General features: G+C 39.2%; 2 protein-coding genes and 2 non-coding genes across 6 annotated transcripts; all 4 read right to left on the bottom strand.

Annotated features, from left to right (window-relative positions):
• Positions 1-61: 61 nt before the first annotated feature.
• On the bottom strand, positions 62-8,928 carry tbc1d25 (TBC1 domain family, member 25). 3 transcript variants are annotated; one of them, XM_058389697.1, is made up of 7 exons: positions 8,497-8,928; positions 5,821-5,930; positions 5,229-5,383; positions 4,839-5,032; positions 4,373-4,561; positions 3,439-3,714; positions 62-2,850 (listed from the first exon to the last, which is right to left on the bottom strand). In XM_058389697.1, the coding sequence occupies exons 1-7, from the start codon at positions 8,542-8,544 to the stop codon at positions 1,171-1,173; spliced, it is 2,652 nt and encodes an 883-aa protein (XP_058245680.1). In that variant the 5' UTR covers positions 8,545-8,928; the 3' UTR covers positions 62-1,170. The 3 variants fall into 3 exon arrangements, with proteins under 3 accessions (XP_058245680.1, XP_058245681.1, XP_058245682.1); XM_058389698.1 differs by having other exon boundaries at positions 4,908-5,032; XM_058389699.1 differs by lacking the exon at positions 8,497-8,928 and adding an exon at positions 5,504-5,552 and having other exon boundaries at positions 5,821-5,914.
• A 558-nt stretch (positions 8,929-9,486) lies between these two features.
• On the bottom strand, positions 9,487-9,558 carry trnah-gug (transfer RNA histidin (anticodon GUG)). Its single transcript has one exon. It is a non-coding gene; the product is annotated as a tRNA-His (tRNA).
• Positions 9,559-9,761: 203 nt separating this feature from the next.
• Positions 9,762-9,833, bottom strand: trnah-gug (transfer RNA histidin (anticodon GUG)). Its single transcript has one exon. It is a non-coding gene; the product is annotated as a tRNA-His (tRNA).
• Positions 9,834-10,523: 690 nt separating this feature from the next.
• On the bottom strand, positions 10,524-20,994 carry nt5dc2 (5'-nucleotidase domain containing 2). The gene is made up of 14 exons (XM_058389078.1): positions 20,580-20,994; positions 19,803-19,987; positions 19,472-19,546; positions 19,318-19,373; positions 18,784-18,877; positions 17,968-18,096; positions 16,848-16,908; positions 15,217-15,319; positions 14,961-15,062; positions 14,719-14,800; positions 13,585-13,671; positions 13,300-13,440; positions 12,835-12,899; positions 10,524-11,594 (listed from the first exon to the last, which is right to left on the bottom strand). Exons 1-14 carry the CDS (start codon positions 20,905-20,907, stop codon positions 11,333-11,335), a joined length of 1,770 nt encoding a protein of 589 aa, XP_058245061.1. The 5' UTR covers positions 20,908-20,994; the 3' UTR covers positions 10,524-11,332.
• Between the last annotated feature and the right edge of the window lie 955 nt (positions 20,995-21,949).

Here is a 21,949-nt window from a genome sequence, read left to right as displayed (position 1 = left end):
CCGCCTACAGGCCTCCGCCTTAAAGACAGAAGGCTATGCAGACAGACCTGGAGAATGTTACAAGTAAAAAAAAACTTTTACAAGTAAAAAAAAAAAAAAAAAAACATTTCTATTTGTTTTTCAATTGAAATTGTTGGCTGTTAAATCACGTTAGAGGTGGGAAAAAGATCTGAGATTATTTATCTTGGTTTCATTTTTTTTTTTTACATCACAAAATCCTGCTATTTTAACAGGGGTGTGTAGACATTTACTATCACTGTATTCATGTGAGATTAGTAAAAAAAAACAAAACCAAAAAAGTTTAAGGAAATGAGGCACTTTTAAACAAGAGTGGGTAAAAGTGGGATATTTTCGGATAATAATACTATTTGAGCTGTACCTTCAGAACAGTGGTGTTGAATAATTAATGATACAGTTGTTGAAACACTTGCCAGTGGTCTTGCTGAGTGGAACAACCTTAGGCAAATACAGCACATGTAAAAATATTTTTAATGATTCAGATCCATTAAATGATTTTGGCCTCTCAGAGCAAGTGTGGTCATTTATTCAAACTAGACATATTCATTTTCAGTTAACCAAAACTAGAGTGTGCCAGGCAATGTCAAATGAGACATTTGGCTTGTTTGAAACAGGAAATGCAATCTAATCAATCTGAATATATTAAATCTAGGCCTGAAGAAGAGGATTATTTACCTGTACATTTAAAAAAAAACACTCAATGGAGTCTTGAATAAACACCAGTGGATGCAATAGTGAAGATTAATTGGACCAAGGGCAACAGGTCTATAGGTATCTAAATGGCAATCCAGCATTGTTGTCAATTGTTCATGCTGTTCTTTTTTGGGATTTTATTTACATAGTTGAAGCACAAATGAATCAAAAAATAAAGTGCAAATAGTAACATACAGTACAATAGGTGGCATGCAAAATTTTGGGGACAAAAAAAAAAGAAAAAGAAAAAGAAAAAAAAAAAGAACAATAATTGCCACAATGGAATAATAAGCATAATGTGCAAAAAAAAAAAGTAATACCAGCAAAATGATTAAGAGAAGAAGTTTTTGTTCAGCTTTGGTTTGCCACGTAAACAAAACCAGTAAAGCTTATCATGAACACTAAAATACATTATGACTTGCCTTTTCTTAGAGATGAAACATGTTTAGATAAAATTCATCAGGAGGATGAGGGAGAGAGATCATTGGGGGTTGAAGGGGAAGGGATTGTGGTGGCCAGATTATAAGTAGAGTTTGGGGGGGAGGCCATTGTGGACTGCAGGTTAGAAAAACTGGTTTTGGGGAGTGTTTGTGGTGAGGACGCAGCTGTGGTTGGCGAGTCCAAGCTGACCTCATCACCTTCCTCCGAGTCCCACACCTCACTCTGCAGGTAATCAGCAAACAAGGCCTTGGCACGCTGAAGAATACGACCAAGGTTGTGCTTACGGACCAAGCGATCAAAATGCATGGCTAGCTCATTATAATCCAGACTATTTTTAATGATATGGTCGCGATGCTCCAACAGGATGGAGAGGCACAAGAACAACATGAAAGGATTGCCCTTCCCAAACTCTTGAGGGGGTGGAAGGGAACAGGGTTTAATTCCACTAGCATCAGGTTTGCCTGTAGTTGGAGTGTTTGCACCAGTTCCTGAAAGTTTGCATGGGGATGAAAGGTTGCTGGAGAATGGTTTGGGTAGCGAGGGAGATTTAGCAAAGGACAAAACAGGGGAAGACAACAGTGAGCGATTGTTGCCCAGGGATGGAGACGAAAGTGCAGACTTCCCTGTGGGGGTGGAGGGTGAGTGCACAACAGGTCCATTAGAAACAGCAGCTGAAGACACAAATCTCCCCAAAGCCTTATCAGGAGATACAGCACTACCCACGGTAAGTGTAGAGGAGACTGACTTGGATCCTTGGACGTCAGGACATACTGCTCTCCAGCTGGACATTGAAGGAGATGTTGCAGAAAACTGAGAGCCATTTTTCCAGTTCAGTAAACTTGGAGGAAGGGGAGAAACTGTTTTCTCCTCAATTTGATTCCCGCTTATCAAAGGCTGCCTCTCGCCAGGGTCATCCTCACTGTCCTCTGTTGACTGACGGACTGTGAGAGGTAATGAAGGTTTGGACTGAAACTTCATTGAAGATAGTGTGGGATCTGATGATTCGGTTTCGTTAGCTTCGAAACTGTCCTCATTTCGTGCACTGTAGTACTTAAATTCTCCAAAACTGGACTGCTTCTCAAAAGGAGGCGCTGGTGCAGGGCCTTCAGTTTCCACTGCACAATCCTGAACATAAACTTCTTTCTCCTCTCCACCAGATGGTTTCTCTTCCTTTCTGTCTGACTCTATACTGAGACTGTGTGCCCCATCTGCCTCTTCCCGGGATGGCCTCAACATATGTCGCCGCCGCTGTTCTGTCTGTTCTCTTTCCAGTTTTTCATTCTCTGAATTTGGGCAGCTGCTGTCATGAGTCGGGGACTCGTCTGCTTCAAGTGGTAGCCCAATAAGCTCAACCTCAGTCTCAGGTGGGTCTGGAGGCAGAGAGCTCCAGGTCACCTCCAACATCCTCAGTGCATCATCAAAAGCAAACTCCCGCTTTAGTTCGAGAAGCAGCCAGCGGTAACAAAAAAAGAGGTCGTCAGCACCTTTGGAGACCAGGTAGGTGTAAAATTCAGGATCTGAGTATTGCAAGAGCAACTTAAGGTGCTGGAACTTAATAGACATTAGTTGGCCATCAGGATGAAAGTTGCCTTCTAAACGCTTCATGATACCACAGAAGCAAATAAAGGCATGTGCTTCATTGTCCATGACGGCAAGGATCGGAGAAGCAATATCGCTCATACCTTGACAATAAGACACCTGTAGAACAAGCAAAAAAAAAATCAAAAGTTTTTCAAAGCAACACTGCTTAATGCTGAATTTCTAGAAATTGCGTTGTAAATCAGTGATTTAAAAAAAATAGCTTTTAGATATGATAAAATGCTTCTGTTTGCCATTCTTTTTCAAGTTAACACAAAGATTATCATTACAAATTATGTTTTCAGAAATAATGAGTAATTACATGAATGAATAATGAATATTTACATGAATTTAAGAATTTGGTATGTCCCTTTTTTTGCTTTAATGCTAGTGTGCACTCAAATTTACACAGACTCTTCAAGAATGATTAAAACATGAATATCCATCTATGGCCAAATCCATGATCATACACAATTAAAGGGATTAGACTCAATTTTCAAAATTCTAAAATTCCAATTTACAACAAAAAAAAAATCCCAGATTCTGGGTCCTACTCTATGTTTACTTTATATTTTGCCAGAAAAGTCACAATGACATACAAGCATTCTTCTTCCATGAAATCCTGAAAGTATGTGTGTAGATTTTATTTGTGGAGCTAAGAAAGGGAGAAAAAGTATATTTCAGCAGATCGGATATGTTCATGCCTACCTGCGGGTGTGTGATAGCGAATGTGGTGAGGAGGTCAGTCAGTGCAGTTAAGTGGGGACTGTCCTCTGAACCGGCATAGTATGGATGGGCTCGGTCTGTTCGAAGCACATCCTTTAAAACATTTCCTCTAATGAACTCCAGATCCTCTGGGCTCACCCTGGATGCCCACTCGCTTTTCAGCTGGTCGTATTCTCTAGTTTTTCTCTTCATGTAGTCCATCCTTTCCTGCCCTGTCAGGCCATCTGGGTACACATTTAAAAGGTAACGCCACACTACCTATAGATAAAGGATAACGGATAAGAAAAATGATTCAATTTGTATGAATAATTAAAAAAAAAAAACCATTTATTGAGTAATAAGAGAACAAAATACAATAAGCTGTCCTTGAGCTGTTATAAGTTGACCTGAAAATTTACAGTCACTATTGTGTTAAGTCAAAATTGGCAAGTGTGCATCATACACCTGCTCTTAAATGTTATTCTGCTTCGGTATGAAAGATGTCCAATTACACAGTGACACACAAGATTCAGCAGCCAGTCAGGGAGAGAGGGACTAAACGTATAAGAATTGATGTACCTTATGCAGGGCACTTCAAAATGGTCTGTAGGTATCAGTTGCAATATGTATAATGCAAACGATTTTCTGTATGTATAAAACTTTATTTACAAACCTTTACAAATATGCTTGTGTATTTTTTGCAGCACAACACGCATTACAAAATATTCCTCCACAAATAATTTTCAATAGAACAAGATCCTAAAACATTCTGTAGGTTTAATAGACAGATAAAATCACAAAGTTGTCATTTCTGCCACTGATTACTGCCATTTTAGCAACTAGATAATTACGTTTTTTTATGTGATACCATCTTGTGTACATTCGCACATACTGTTTTATTAATATTTCACTGAACTGTAAATAATGTTAACGTCACCTTGCGCAGGGATGGCTCAACCCCACCATGATAAATGCGAAGCCGCAGCTCCTCTGGCCGTGTCAGCTGGCCCTGGCTGTTCAAGTAACTATGAAATTCTGCATCACTCAATGGAGGCTTGAATGGTTTAACCTCCTCTCCATATGACCAGCTTAATGCCTGCTGCACCCTAGACAATGTCCGACCCATCTGAAAGACAGAAATAGATAAATAGAGAAAGAAAGAAAAAACTGTAGCCAAGGGATGGATCAAACATTAAGTGCAGTCATTCATTCATAAATTCATTCAATCATTCAGTGTGTTCATCTAATCAAGCAGATGACTGATGTTAAAGTGGCACCATGCTGTTTCCCAAAACAACTAGAACAATCCTAACATGATAAGTTATGCCTGGAAATTTTTCATAGCATGCTTCTTTGGGAAACCGCCTTTAGTTAAAGTGCGATTGCATTAGGAGAGGAGGAACCTGACTGAACGCAGCAGACACTGGTTGGTAAAACAGCTGGCTGACTGGGTGAAGAACATCATCAGTAACCTGGGACAGCAGAGACTGGGTGAAGGGGAGAGCCGTGGACGTCAGTGACCTCTTCTCCCCCTGTAGCTGATCTGAACCAATCACATCCTTCGGGCTTATGATGTCCCAGTCCTCAAGCACTGGACCTGAGAGAAAAGGGAAAGCACAGAAATGACTGTTGACAGCTGTTCTTAAGTTACTAAAGCATCTCTCCTGGACAGAATCTATAGTATCTGAAGGCATTTTACTTATTCATATAGCGCGTCAACATCTTATCACCAAACCATGAAGGGCTGTTGCACTTTACTGGCCATGTCATGAGCATAATAAAGATTTACTCACTGTCTTCTGAAGGTTTAATGTCCATCTTAAGCTGGAGGTAAGGCTTAGCTGCACTGACAAATGCTGCGTCTAAATCCCAGTCAGACATGAGGGAGAGGTAGACCTCTGCACCCAAGCGATCACGGGACAGGTAACTAATTCCAAAATTGCGCCTTCTGTAGAGCAAAAATAAAGAGATCATCATTTGGCAAACTTTGTCAGTACTCTCAGGTTGTGGAAAATTCTGTTAAATACACATTTGGAACAGGATATGCAATACTGAAATGTATATTTACATCTGATGCTGATTTCCTCTCCAATTCTGTAAATCTGTAATTAGTAAACCTGTAAACAGTGTCTTAAAGTTTACTCAGCTGTTGAGCTCACTAAGAAGGTAAGAGAATGATTAACTTAACCCAGATAAGTCAGTGTGAAAGCAGAAATCAGAGAAAATAAACACAGCAATGTTACTCTAATATCTACAAAAGTTACTCTACAATATTCTATATTTTGAAGAATGTGCCCGACGTTTACTTTAATAGTTATTAATGTGAGCAAGGGTGATTTGACACATATATATAATCAGTACCTTATCCTTCACTGACTCACTCACCCGTTGAGCTCAAAGGCTCGTATCAGGATGTGCTGCAACACCTCCAGTGATGTGATCTGTGGATCCACTGCAAAAGAGCGGAATTCCACTGGCTCCACTCCCTCACACTTCTGCATAAAGAAAGACAAGAAGAGGAACAAAAGTGAATAAATGTCATATGACTGCAACTAAGTCACACATTACAAACACAGTCACCTTAATATGAGCAGACAGTTCAGTTGTGATCTAGTGACAGATTTGCTCTTATTCATTTGTTATGACTCAATGTGACCATGTATGACACTAAGAGACTGCAAGCTTATTTACACTCGCCCCCTAGAGTCAGGTTTCAATATACAAGTTTCCAAATATTTGCCCGTCTACATCGAATTGACCTTTTACAGACAAAATGATAATGATAAATGATAATGTTGTCCTTAAGAAACGAATTGTTGCATCACAAATTCTACCGTTTGCATTCCACAAGTATTTGTACAATAGAGAGAGTAGTGAGAAAATTCACTGAAATTGGCCAGCTCGCTGTCATTAACTAATTACAATCGAACGAAATATCAGAATATGATGTCAGAATGGAGCAGTTGCTTGTTATATACGGCTCAAAGTAACTGCCCTTATGTGACAAAGCCCATGAGTCTTGAGAGATAATGCAACAGGGCATTCTGGGAGAAAGTCTCTGGTTTTCTCAGCTATCGCTCTCTCGTGAGAAGCAATAAGATATAGATTTATTCAGTTTCTGTATATAGGGATACATTTTTGACAAATGTGGATATGCCTGATGACCATGTATAAAAATGGTGTGAACAATCTGAATACTGTTAGCCAAAGGGTACATGAACTATTAAAGGTGAAAGAAAAGGCCTCAAGTACACTTGAGGTTAACATCCAGCTTAACACTATTTAAAAAATGCGCATACTTCTTGTTTTTATAGCATTTGGCATGACATATTTGTACCTGGATAGGTACAAACATGTCAAATTTTGCCTCAATCACCAAGAATTTAATGCTTACCAAGACAATTTCATTGAAATGTACAAAATAGTGTAAACTAACACAATTTCCCTTGAAAATGCATCCTTAATCAAACAAAGAGGTAGCGCAAAAATGGTCTACCTGAAAATAACCTTGGTGACCATTTGCATATTAGTTTGTCAAACATTGCTTCAGCGTCTGGTTGCAAAAAGAAATAAAACCAAAGCCAAAGAGTTGCATTTGTTCTATATCATCAATCTCTTAAACATAATAAAAGTGACATTCACATCAAATATTTAACCAGGGATCCACTTGCGAGCTAAAAACCTGACACCTCTGTAATCAGACAAGTAAGAGATACACTACCTATCATATTACCAAAACTAGCCCTCTACAAAGTATTTTCAATGCTACAATGTGGCACACAGTCCAATACCCTAACTTTCATGATTATTCAAGTCTTTGATATTACATATGGTAAAATGGTTTAGACAGCCATAACCGCTTATAAAATACACCGATCAGGCATAACATTATGAGCAGTGAGCGGTGAAGTGAATAACACTGATTATCTCCTCATGGCACCTGTTAGTGGGTGGGATATATTAGGCAGCAAGTGAACATTTTGCCCTCAAAGTTGATGCGTTAGAAGCAGGAAAAATGGGCAAGTGTAAGGATTTGAGCGAGTTTGACAAGGACCAAATTGTGATGGCTAGACGACTGGATCAGAGCATCTCCAAAACTGCAGCTCTTGTGGGGTGTTCCCGGTCTGCAGTGGTCAGTATCTATCAAAACTGGTCCAAGGAAGGAACAGTGGTGAACAGGGGCATGGGTGGCCAAGGTTCATTGATGCAAGTAGGGAGCGAAAGCTGGCCCGTGTGATCCGATCCAACAGACCGATGCTCGAATTGCTGAAGAAGTTAATGCTGGTTCTGATAGTAAGGTGTCAGAATACACAGTGCATGATGGGTCAGGGCTGTATTGGCAGCGGACCAACAGAATATTAGGCAGGTGGTCATAATGTTATGCCTGGTCAGTGTATATGTCTCTTGAACACCCAGAGATTCAGTCACAGACAGGTTCATTATCTCATGTGTATTCGGCTTAAAGACTGTTGTATGAACCTGAATTTGTACTTTGATAAGATGTTTAGGAAACAAGCGCTATAACCAAACAAAAAACACAAAAAGCCATTGACATTACGTTTGCCTTCACACTACGTGGAAGTGTAAACCGACTGAATAAATGACAACATCATCATCAACGACAACAACAGCAACAGCAACAGCAACAGCAACAACAACAACATCAACAACAACATCAACATCAACATCATCAACATCATCATCAGCAACATCATCAACAACAACAACAACAGACATGAAAAGAACAAGCTTTAATAAACCATCAAGCGCTGCTGTTGGAGCGGTTTTAAATATATATATATTTTACATATATGGCATGAATATACAAATACCCAACCAGCTAGCATTAGTGTTGTTTGTTTTGTTTGAACAGAAATGGACATTTGACCAGACGGACACGGTTTCTCAGAGATGGAAACTAAACTGAATTTCCTTTGAGGTCGACTACGTGGAGCTCCCGCTGCCGTTAGCATCAGCTCTGTTATTGTTCAGTGTGTGTGTGTGTGTGTGTGTGTGTGTTTATTTCAGACTCCCACCCGCTGCTTCCCCACAATTTCTCACCTTGACTTTGACTCGAACTACCCCCCTCTCCTCCTCCTCGGCCGACATGCTGGGGTAGTTCACTCTGAAAATCCCCCCTCAGGAATCCTGAGCCTCCATCGATAGAGAAACTTAAAACTGGCTTAAATAACAGCACCGCTGCTGAGCGGTACCCCTGTGTACCTTACACAGATTCAGAAGAAAACCCTCAAAGAACTAACAGAAATAACCCGATTTCAAAATAAAAGCTGATGCCCGAAAATAACGAGTTCAGAATCTCAGTCTTTAGAAACGCCTATTTAACTGAGAACGAATCTATCCTTTTTTTTAAAAAAAAAAAGATTGGTTACAAACGTTTGTTGCTTTTTAATGGAAACGCTGACTCGATGTTACATTTCTATACGCCTGGCTCTTTGTTTGTTCCCGCAGACTTTGGCGTCAGCAGCGTATGCTGCTCCGTATAACAGGATATGACATCATGTGTATCTGACGTAATTTGATCGCTGCGGTCAAAAATATCCACAATCAAATAATTGTCACATTTCAAAGCAGTATTACTTATTCCACCGAGAGTGGGCTTACAGAGGCAGAATGTGCCAGGGATAACATATTATAAAAGCATTTCACATTTAAGAGATTTGAAAGAGATATTAAATTCATCAATAAATTATTATTTGACTTAGTAATCTATTTGTACGTGTGTGTGTGTGTGTGTGTGTGTGAGAGAGAGAGAGAGAGAGAGAGAGAGAGAGATAGTGAGATAATGTCAATTAACAGCCTGCCCCCAAACTTTTTTTAGTGAAAAGGATGAAAAATATCAAATGCAAAATGTAGCCTAACAGTTCAAATCATTCGATGCAAAAACTTGCTACACAACTTACATATATTTGTGATTTTATTTGCATTGCAACAGAAATTGTAATGAAGGTAAGACTTTATTTAAGGAAATAATTAGCGCCACATACTATACTTAAAAGAACAGTAATGCAAAAAACCATTTGCTTGTCACGTTGCCGTGACCCGGATTCGAACCGGGGTTGCTGCGGCCACAACGCAGAGTACTAACCACTATACGATCACGGCGAGCTAACGGACAAGACATGCAGCGCTACTGTGACAGACCGGAGGAGGGGTGGGAGGCGTGGAACTCAGGCCCCAAATGGGAACGGTGAGTGAATACTGAAAATATAAAAGAAAATAGAAATATTTTAAACGAGCAATATTCTAATTTCCATTTAGAAGTTAGAAGTTACAGGTCAAAGAAAACGTTACTGTCAATTCCACCCTGCCGTGACCCGGATTCGAACCGGGGTTGCTGCGGCCACAACGCAGAGTACTAACCACTATACGATCACGGCGAGCTATCTGACAGCCATGACGAAAACTCGCCCTGAACGCTACAGGTAATAGAACTTCATTGAAAATGGGTCATTTTGCAGATGTAAATATTATTATACTTAAATTTTTTGTAAATTTTGTTGCCATTAGGTCAGTTATTACAAATTTCAGGGACTTTGACTGCAGCATAGCTGTTGGTAGCAGGCAGGTTGATGTGAGTATTTCAGAAACTGCTGATCTCAAGAGTCTCTAGTGTTTACGCAGAATGATGCGATAAGCAAACAATAAATCCAGTGAATGGGAGTGGGCAGAAATGCATTGTTAATGAGAGAGGTCAGAGGATAATAGACAGACTGGTTAAGCTGATAGGAAGACTTCATGAACTCAAATAACCACACAACAGCAACCATGAAAGCATGTTGGAACACACATTTGTTGAATACTGAGACAGATGAGCTACAACTCCAGAATATCATATAGATTCCACTCTGTCCTTCCAGAAGAAAAGAGTGAAACAGCCTCAGAGAAAACTAGACAGTTGAAGATTACAAAGAACAGTCAATGTCAACTATAGTTTTCCCTATTCTCATATATCTCATGAACAATAACTCTCCTAAGCTGAATCTGAGATATTTGAATTTAGTGAGCTGCTGTGATATGATAAGCAGTGGTGAGGGTCTACAGAAATAATCATCACACAAGACAAGAAGTAGCAAATTCTCTTTTTTATTGGGAGTAGTAGAGAAAAGCTAATATACAGGGTGTGCTATACAGGATGTGTTAGTCTGACAAAAGAATGAGAACACTGGTTATCAAAACATCAACAAACAAGGAATCACAAAGGAGGGTAAAGTGGGGAAGGAGCCAAGAGCCTTTAGTGGACATGGGGCCCAAGGAAACATAACTTGTCCAGAATAAGAACCACAGCACCCCTGAAAATAAGTACATCATGGTTTGAGGGTAAAAAAGACAAAACACTCAAGTGTATGGATTTACACTTTTTACACACCACCTCTGTGCGCTTCTCTTACTTTCACCTGACAAAAAAAAAAGCAAGCCAAAAGCATGCAATATTGTAACATTGTACCTTGCAGAACAGATAAAAATAAAACAGGCAGTCAATGCCATTGTAAATAGCTTCATAAAAAATGAAATAATTGTGCGTCACAAGCCAAACAAGAGGTTTCTATTGACCCTCCCTGTAAACGCTGAAAATGCAGTGTAACAGATGCTCCACCAGATGGCGCAGTTATGATGAGCAAAAGTCTTTAAATAGAAAAAGTCCCTAAAGAACAGCACAGCAAGGCAAAGCCCAGCAGACGTCAGTTCAGATTGCTTGGTTGCCTTAGAGCTGGGGTAGGAGTCCTGAATTCAGGGAAAGTGATCATTTTAATAAGACGTTTTTGCTATACACACATCTATAACTTGACCCTGATTAACATGACAGTTTGTAACATGTGGCATGTTTGTAAGTTGATTGAAATTTGTGCGTAACTGGACAGCGTGTGCAGCAAACAGTTTAGCGTATGTGGGCCATCTCCTCCAGGAACGGGGTCTTCATGCACCCAGTGCAGAGCTGGTCCATCCAGAGGGGTGCCTCGTGCTGCAGAGGAGTACGCCGCGGGTAAAAGGTGTACGAGAGATCGTAGTTCAGAAGGCAGCTGATGGAGGCCATGTACAGGTCAGAAAAACGGCAAAGTCGGCGAGAAAAGTAAGTAGGATTGTGGCATGTACGGAAGATGCTGCCAAACTGGGGGTTGAACAAGTTTTTGGTGACAGCTCTGTAAAAAAAATAAAAACGGTGGTCAAAAAAAAAAAAAAAAAGACAGACAAAAACAAACAAACAGGATACTGTAATAATAAATTCTTAATCTCGAAAACAAATTAAGAAAATAAAGGGGGGGGGGTGGCTTGGATATTTAAATTGCTCAACTTATCCAAAAGCCCATAGTTGTTTCAAATGAGTGCATACATGGATTGCTATTTTCCACACTGTAAAAGACGGCAGAATAACACGGCGTCTAATTAAGCTTCTTACATATGTGGGCTAGACCAAAACCACAAAATCATGTATACTTCAAATTACAATCATGACAATATCTCTAAACACACAGTGGTGAGATGATCAGTCCCAGCAGAAGAGGAAAGCAATGCTTTCCGTTGGGTTTATTTATATTCTTTTTCTGATTATATTGGAGTTTTTAGAGACGTTTATTCTGGATAACTTTCCTGACCGGGTCTGAGTGGTTAAACATGATTAAAATGTTCACATTCTCAGAAGAAATAACAATAATTTGAAAAAACAAAAAACCTAGCACCAAAAACAGAAGTGCTGATTATGCCAGTCTCGCATGTATTTATATCACTAAACCACTTTCAGAGAATAAGCAGAAGTGGCAACATTGCTTGCAACCAGAGAAAAAGGGGAAACAGATTTTTACCTTTAAACCCTAGCACATGTTGGTTCATGAGATCATTCAATGATAACCATCATAAATGATAAAATGTAATGACTGAAGGTGTTGAACATTTTATTAAACTGCAGTGAAAGATCTTTATGGCTATCTGTAGATCTGATCACCTTTTGCCTGCCTAGATAGACACAGACAGACAGACAGACAGACAGATAGTGTGACAAGTACTTCATAAGTACTTCAGTACCACTTTCTTGTTTTCTTTTTCTTTTTTTACTGAATAAGGATGCCTTTTTCAGTTGCCAATGATAGCTGTGGCAAGGGGCCAAAAGCAATAAATTCTATGGCTAAACTGTAGACATTGACACTTTTTCAATAAGTAAAATAATATACTGTATTGCAATCAGAGACTGGTGGAGTCATCAAATATAGAATCAGCTTGTAAATGTTTATGAAAGGATGCAAAACAAAGGAGAAGAACAGTACTTTGAGACTAACATACTATGAATCATAGGCCATCAGGCTTCTTTATCATATGAGCCAGTACTCTGGTGACGTGGATATTGCTTAGTCACATTTCTTTATCTACGCATTTTAGGCCACTCACCGGAATTCTTCTCTCTCTCTCTGCCATTCCTGAATCACTTTTTTAGACTCTGGATCCCGGTACATCTGGAATACATGTGAAGAAAACCCAGTCATCATTTACTATACAATTATTGTTCTTCAAGAGGGAAAAAAAGCAATGGGAGTCTAAAAGCCAGTAAAAATAGGTAAAACAGGACAGAAGATTTTCACATGAAATGTCTGCCAATGAATTTAGTAATTCAATCTGTCTTTAAACTGATGATGATTTACACAGGAAAGTATAGCCAACATAATCCTTGTTTCCTTCTTCACTTCTACAGCATTTGGTTATAACGGCAACCTAATACACAGTTAGATGTGGAAGTGTTGCACAACACTCTGCTCTGACAGCATTCATGCTCTGAGTCATGACAGCATTATTCAAGTTGGGAAATGTATGAGAACCTTTTTTTTTAATCTGCTTTGAGGGTGGTGTAGTTAGTACCTGCATGCGCTCCAGAAGGCCAGTGAGAGCCTGGAGCCAGGTAAGACTCTGTGCATACTGCTCAGTGTTCACCACCTTTGTCTCTACCTCCAGCTCAGGAACAATTGCACCGGTCCGCCACCCATGACGCAGCATCAGGTCCTACACAAAAATCACTTAATATTACAATGGCTAAAATTTTTAAGCATGTTAGACTTAGATGCAGAATGAAACTGTCTCATGCGACATTAAAAACAAAGCACACTTGCTGTCCGATGGAAGCAAATACAAATGAGTGTAACTCACTGCCAAGTCGCTGTACAGATGGTCCCCAAAATAGAGCACTCTGGAGCCACGCCATCCTGTCAGCCTCAGAAAGTCAACAAGGTTTCCCTGGGGAAAAAAAAGAGGCAAGAACAAATGTTTTAAGTGTCCTACACACTGGACTACTAATGATGAGCCTGGCTTTGAGTGTTTGACACATTCATTTATTGTACTACTCCATCAGGAATTGGAACTGTTGTGGTAACTACTTTGCCAGACCTCCTAGCTAATGACACTGCAACCCACTGTTCACTGGCTCTGACCAAATCACCAATAAAAGCTCACAGTTCAAAGAGTGCTGGGGGCTGGTTTGAGGCCAGCCTCTTAATCCACCCCACCCACCCCAGAAAATAGTTAGGAGGTTCTCATCAAAGAGTTTAAAGGAGAAGTGAAAATGAGCCTGGGCTTGTAAAAAAAACATTAACAAATAGCATCTAATATGCATTCAAACTGACATGGTTTCAGAACGTTCTTATACATCTTTAGTAATTGTCGGCCAAAGCAACTGCCAACACGTAGCAATTCACAACAACAAAGCAAGACCTACTGGCAGGGAGCAAGGAGAGGTCATTCTCACAGCAAGTAAACCATCAAAAGGCCGTATTTTCAGATCACCAGCCCCCAAAGGCCTTTCACTTCAGGTTAGTCAAAGGAACGTGGGCACAATAGACAAACAAGTAACTCCACTGAAGTTGGTTAAAGGGATTTGTATTCGGAGGTGGAAGTTGCTTTTAGGACTTATTTCCAATTCAGGGTCATCTGTCAGGCTGGAGTTCAAACAGAATCAATATAGGAGAATTAGCCAGCTTTCACAACAGCTCCTGAGCATCTGCTTATTTTCCCTCACAGAGAAAGTCATGACAATTTATGAGCTAAGAGATTTGCTTGCCTTGCATGAATAATTCCTGGGTTCATCCAGTCATGGTTGACAAAAATCTAAATGACGCATGACTGTACGTGGATAGATAACTGGGAAGGCAGTTTAACACACTGTGGACTGCCAGGAATTGGCTAATATGTTTAATGAATAACACTTTGAGTCAACAAAAGGCAGCCCATTTGAAACAAACTGCAGAGCAGCAGACACAGCAAAACTTTATTTTGACAACAGCATACCTGTTTGTAAATCCTCCCTTTATCCAAACTCTTGATCTTGTCCCACTGGAGGACTCCGTTACTGTCCAGTCGTCTGAAAGGTCTAACAGATATTGAGAACAAAACAATTAGTCGCAATACACAGTATATGTTCACAGACTGGCTGATTTTATAGGTCAGATTTTCTCTTAGTCTAATAATTTCATGTAAACCCATTTTTCTAGCAAACAGGTTTGGAAACATGTTTCTGGCAGAAGACTTACTTCACACAGTCATTAAAAAAGTGTGGCTTGTCAGCTTGAACAATCACAACATCGAAGAAGTCCCTCCAGTCTTTTCCCACCATGTACTTCATGCCTTTGTCTCTGAAAAGATTCAAACAAAATAAAAATAAGCACTCACACCAGTGAGAGCACTGTATCACCTATAGCTGCATGTTAATGGTTAAAGAAGCTCCAACATGTCTGCAAAGACAAAATGTCTGCAAATAGGCGTAGCCCTGATCTCTACAAAACTCACACAAAGCTGAAGGGGCTGTTGGTAATAAGGAAAAGCTTCTTCCCATGGCTGGCTAGTCGATGAAGCACTGCGTAAGTCTCATCTCCTCTGAGGATATATTTCTCTGTGGAAAGAAAAACAGAAAGAAAATAAATCATTTAGTCAGCAATCTCAATAACCTAACTTTCTGTTTTTTGGAAAAATAGTAACCATTTCAGCTCATGGCAGCAGTCAGTGTGTGTGTTTGTGAAAGATAAGAAAGGGTGCATGGTGTGCCTGGTACACAGCAGAACAAATCCCATTAGCACAAGACGGACTCTCGTGTTACAGAATTAAGTGTATGAGCGCATGACAACAAAGCAAAAACTCGTGTCTGAAAACCCAATTTGCTAAAAGAATAAAAAAACACATTAGAATTTGTTGATGTGTTATCATGCAACATGATGGCATTTCCAGCATAGTTAACATAGTTGAGAGAAGCCAGTGTCTATTATTCCTATAGCTAAAGAGCCACATCTACTTTCTCTCCCAGCTTCCCTTTTCTTTCTTTTACTGGTGAAAATACAATGATGAAAAAAGCTTGCATAACTAAGAAACCGCAAAGCTCAAACTTTTTTTTTAATGTTAAAGAACAACACTTGAAAAAGAAAAAAAACAAAACAAAACCTAAAGACATTTATTTTTAGGTCTAAATAATGTGAGCATCCACAAAGTTCCTGTGAATGATCTCTTACTTTAGATAGAATACTGATTTAAATAGAAGTATAATGTAGATTGTAGTTACACTGCTAACATTTTCAATATCGAACAATTGTCATGTCTCTTCCCTCTCTAGGCTGAGAGGTTCACATTATTCTAACACCATGTTTGGCAATAAACATAGAGCAAATAAATTAATTAATATTTTTATGCAATATTTTATTATGCTTAATGTTTCTGCATAATTGTTAAATTATGCTCAATTATCATTGCATTATTATTATATAAAAAAATAAAAATAAATAAAAAATAAAATAAATAATAATAATAATAATAATAATAATAGTAATAACACCACATTTATTTTTTAATAATTATTAATTGTGAAGTAATTCTACTACATTCTACTTTCAGTTTTTAGCCTGAAGGGTTGCTCTGCTGTAATCACTGCATGCACTGGACCGTGAGCTAAGTGCGGGTGCCTTCTATGAGCCTCTGTGCACAGTAGCTTCAATAGGGATTTTCCCCTCTAACTCAAGTTAAATATATCAAAACATAAGTATTTTCAGCAGTGCCTTCCGTTTTCAGGGGGCTCAAATGGCTGAACTGCATGTACGGCACTACGTAGGGCGTACAATGCCATTCTGTGGTTGGTTAACAGGAAGCCATTTGGAACTTGGCCCAACTGCCTGTTGGTGGGCTTTAAATAATCAAACTTTTACTTCATGAAGGCGGTTGATTATGGTGTATAGATGATTTTTTTGCTTTACAAATACAATGTATACGACATTACTACTCTTGTACTCAAAGACTGCATGCAATACAGGAAATTCTGGGTTTGTTTATGCCATAACTTGTTTGTTTCACATAAACAGAGCAGAGTGCTGGTCAGTATAACAAACTATAAATCTGCATCGTTACTAAATAAAAATACTGTTGGAAAAAACTCTTACCCAGGTCTTGCATTATCCACTTGTACATGTACCCCTTAATATGCACCATACCAACCGCGTCCTGTGAAAACAGAGTCGACGTGTCAGTGACCACAATAACAGCATGACCTCATCACATCACAAAAATGCCTTAGACGGTCACAGTCTGACACTCAAACTGCCACAGCCTCGGGTCCTTGAACAGAAAACACGCTAAGCATTTTTTCATTCTCTGCAAATCCCATTAGATCTGTCCAAAAACTATGAACTACGATCTGCTTCAGATCAACTTTTGTCACACTGCCAGTTAGGCGTGGACTGTACATCGTGTTCTAGACTTGCGTGTACAGTGTAAACATGACAAAAATGGTCTTTTCAACATGTACTGATCAAGAGATTGCAACAAATGCTTTCTGTGGCAAAAATGAAAATACAGATTTTGTCTTTTAAGCTAAACGGAGCTTGATGAGTGACTCGGGCAGCAAAGCATAAACAGTGTGAAGACAATTGAGCATAACGTGTTGCTCCTCAGTGGGAGCAAGAGCAAGCCCATGAGAAAGGAGGGGGATGGGAACCACAAAGAAAAGACTTCATCAAGCTCTAGCTGAGAACTGAGCACCAACAAAACAATCACCCTGGAACCAAATTCTGCAAAGTCTGGTTTTACTTGGCTGAAAGAATGGGTGTTTCGTCAATAAGTCCTCCGAAAATAAATGTCTGAGACATTCCAAAAAACTTCGCTGATGAGCTTAAACCAGTCTTTAAAACATATTTAACAAAAACAATCAACCATAATAAATCATATACATATTTTAAAAAGCTTACCCAGCCTTAGTTTTAAAGAAAATGTTTTAAAAGCCTTTGAATAATAAGCTTTTACCCAACAATCTCTCATGCCAAAACATGTTAAAATGTTATTTACATGCCATGTTTATATCTAAAAATATTCATACCAAAATATTTCAAAAAAAAAAAAAAAATCTGGCTCAAAATTTGCCTCAATACCCAAATTGTCAAATCTTTATACATAGATATTGATATTTGTATAATCATAATGTATATTTATATTATATTTATAATAATAATAATAACAATAAAAATAACAACAGCAACATGAGTTGAGAGTGGGGTGGACACTTACAGACACATCTTTATAGAGGTGCTCAGGGTCGTATTCTATGTCATTGGAGATAAAATAGTCATTAACTGCAGCCAAAAGTGTCATCTCTGGGATTGAAAACACGTCCATGAACTGCTTCATTTTGGGTCCCTGGGGGAAAAACACACACACAAAACAATTCATTACAAAGAAAACTGGGGTTGAGATCACACAGAGTGAACAACCAAGAACATACTAGTTATTCAGAGAAACAAAACATTTACTTTGTTCAATAAAAAACTGACATACTGCTTTGTATTATTTAGCTGATTAAATTGTCTTAAGCAGAAATGTTATAAGCAATTAATTTCCATTTATCACTTATTCACTGAGAGGTGTATGTAGATATCTTAAATACCTTATAAACCAACATACACCAATCAGCCATAGCATTAAACAACCTGCCTAATATTGTGTAGGTCCCCCATGTGCCACCAAAATAGCTCTGACCTCTCATGAAAGGGTGTACTTAGTTTGCAATAATGTTTAGGTAGGTGGTTTGTGTCAAGATAACATCCACATGAATTCTGGGAAGATTTTCCCAAGATTTGCCTTCTTCCTAAAGTTCATCCTGGTGCCAACTCTTTCACAGGTGATCTGACCGTTCACTTGCTGCCTAATATATCCCACCCCTTGAAAAGTACCATTGTAACAAGACAATTAAAGATATTCACTTCACCTGTTAGTGATTTTAATGTTATGGGTGATTGGTGTAGATTAATAACATTAAACCTAAACTTGACATACATCCTTAGTAACAAACCCTAAAATGGGTAACAGACAAGAAGGAACATTAACCTTTCCATAGAAGCCGCTGACTTGGTGGAGAGGGATGTGATTAGAGCCTCCATACAACTGCATGACCTCATCATCTGGAACAGGTTTCAGACCCCTTTGAGGAAAATATCTCAATTAGGGATCTGAATTTTCTTTAAAATTATACTTAAACTGATAAATTGAGACAGAAGTTGAAAGAAAAAAACCCCAACAACTCAGTGCATTAACCTGGACAGATTTTGACTTTGTATTATGCAACATTTCATATTGAATATTACGCTAAATGAATATTATGCTAAATTTTTAGTGGGGATTAACTTTAGCAAATATTATGTACATAGTATAGAAGTTAAGCTTGTATTAAAGTTAGGACAGATTAACGCACTGACATACAAGAATAAGTAAATCGGCGCCAATCATAAAAGCAATTTGTCGCAATATTGTTATGGAGGTCAGACAGTTAGCAGGGAATCCAACAAAATTAACACTAACACATCCCCCATGTTACTTTTCCTGTATTTTATTGTGATAATGAGACCTGTAGCCGAAACTTACCTATACACAGTGCCTAGCTGAATATAATGGAAAGCGTCTATTTTCATCAGCAGTCCCTACAGTGGAAAAAAACCCGAATTATTTCATACTTGTACATGTGTATAGGTATGTAAAATATTTACCTCTTTTTTTATAATATCGTCTCAAAATATACCTTCTGGATATCGTAATGAAGGCCTCGCGTTGCAAAGTTGGGGATGTATCTGTACTTGCTGATATCCTGAGGATACTACACAGGGAATAAAAAAATTGTTTAACATCCCAATCATGACTGTCCCACAATCATCGTCTCATAAACTCATTCAAATTACAGTGTTTATTTATAACAACACCTTGGAATTATAAGTTTCTTTAATGAACCCTGTGACCTTAAAAAAGAAAATGTCTAGCCATGGATCAGTTTTCACTTAAAAAAAAAAACAAAAAACAAAAACTATTATGGAATACTTTTCTGTTAAAAATAAAAATAATAAAAATCAACAGACCTTGTAGTGCTCTATCAGGAACTCTCTGGCTTTGTTGTAGATCATCTCATCAAGAGCATTTGAGTAGAGGGCCAGTGTGTAATCATAATCAAAACCGTAGATGTCCACCTCATCCAAGTTCACCTCATTGTTGGCATAGATGGTGGAGGGATTGAGGAGGTTGCACACTCCGGGAGGAATCAAATCTGAGGAAAAGGGTATGTGAATTGTTAGCTTTGAAACATACCAGGACTAGATGGCAGCCGCACATGGCAACACAGCCCCAGTTTCTCCAAGGTGAGATCAGATTTTGTCCCCCTGCGGTCAACATGCGTCTGTCTTTGATTCTTATCAAAATGAAAGCCTGCTGCTGGGAACTAGGATACGTTTCGCAAATGTAAATAAACTACACTGGATAAGAGATAGTATTGCTTTATTCGTGCCCTTAGGCGTGGTTTACCCCCACGACCTGCAGTTTATTTTTCAGTAAGGTATTTTCTGGTCGCTTCTGTGCTTATTGCATGTAATGTTATAGCTACTTTTAAAACAGAAAGCGCCTCAGGAAATCCGAGAGTGGACACCCGTCTAGGGTTGGGAAACACTTACTGGCAGTTATAATAAAAGTGACTGACGCTAACAATAACTATGTTTTAACCGCGTTAAATACCGCACAGCCCATAGTTTAGCGTGATTTATAACAGTAATCTGTGGAACATTAAGGGAGGTTGACGTGTACAGATCTTTAATTCCGCTTTCCCCCCTAAACGTGCTGTTGCGTGAATAAATCCGCAGACTTACCGTGCACCAGGCGTTTCATTTCGTTGTATCTTGCCCATAAGTAAGTTTTGTGATCGATCTGTGGAGCGGTAGAAGAAAAACATCTCCCGGATTTAGTGAAAGATTCCTCGCCCTTTGCCTTTCCACTGACATGGTGGTGCCTGAGCGGGGCTGCCACTGGGGCTGCTCCACACTTTTGTCCTTCTTTGCAGCATTTCTGCTCGTTTTGTGTCGGACTCGTTGCAAAGCTTGCACAGTTAAAGGTCAAAGTTAAAGGTTTTTTAAATCCGCCACTGCTGCTTTTCTGCCACACAGCGCAGCCTAAGTTTAACAGTCTCCTTCGCGACATTTTTCCGTTAGCAACTGTGCGGCTTGGTTCGTGCTGTGCGGAGCTTGTTTACCACGCCACTCTGCTCTGTTTTGTACACAGTGTACATTTAGGCAGCAGCCTGCGCCCGGAAAGATAAAGTAGGCGTGGACCTGGTGTCTCTAACCAATCCCGTGAGCGCGTGAGGATGATTGACAGCAAAATGAGCCATTGGCCGTGGAGAGTGCTTTTTCGATGAGTAAGGCGTTTGTTTCCCGGAGGAAAACGGGTTTCTGTGCCAGTTCAGCCAATACGTGGCAGCTGTGCTAACCGCTTCCACATTTCAAGCGATACGATTGGTCAGCCCCGGGCATGACTGACAGTAGCGCCAGCCTACATGTGCTACGTGACCAGTACGCGTGCTTTGTGTGCTGTGTTTATCGGTGGGCTCTTGGTGTTCCTGTATGGTTCATATAGCAGGTTCAGCGTTAGATAGAAAAGCAGTCACACGAAACACGTGTGATCAAGAAAAAACTTGCGTCAGTAGATGTTGGTGGGGCAGGATAACTTTAACAACAACATCGCAGCAGACAAAAGAAAGACTCAAGGGCCCGTTAATAGGCAGCTGAGAGTCGAATAAACATGATTGAACTTGTACATCAGTGACACAACAGAGGCGTGTGAGAGCCAGCGCCCCAGCACTGACGAGAAGCCCAACAAAAAAATCAAACAATACAATTCACTTGCCAGATAAATCTGATCATATCTGACAAAGTACATAACCTGAGTGATTGATTTGTCGCATTTGTAATGTAAAGCATATATTATTTTTCAGATCCGCAAACAAATTGCTGATAGAATGCACCCCAAAGACATATTTACTAACCTTTCCAGTCACATCCTTTATGATCAGAAATGAAATGTATTAGTATTAGTGACACTGGAACAACTTTTAGTTGTGTTTAAGTATTGTTCATCACTAATGCATGAAGAAAATGTCAAAGGAAAAATAAGATTTTTATTTTCCATTTCTAAGAAGCACCTTCCCCCAATGAACTTAAGTACAGTATAGCAATGGGATACC

Source organism: Hemibagrus wyckioides, linkage group LG05 (assembly GCF_019097595.1).
Source record: "Hemibagrus wyckioides isolate EC202008001 linkage group LG05, SWU_Hwy_1.0, whole genome shotgun sequence".
Lineage (NCBI taxonomy): Eukaryota > Metazoa > Chordata > Actinopteri > Siluriformes > Bagridae > Hemibagrus > Hemibagrus wyckioides.
This window is presented reverse-complemented; position numbering and strand designations above follow the sequence as displayed.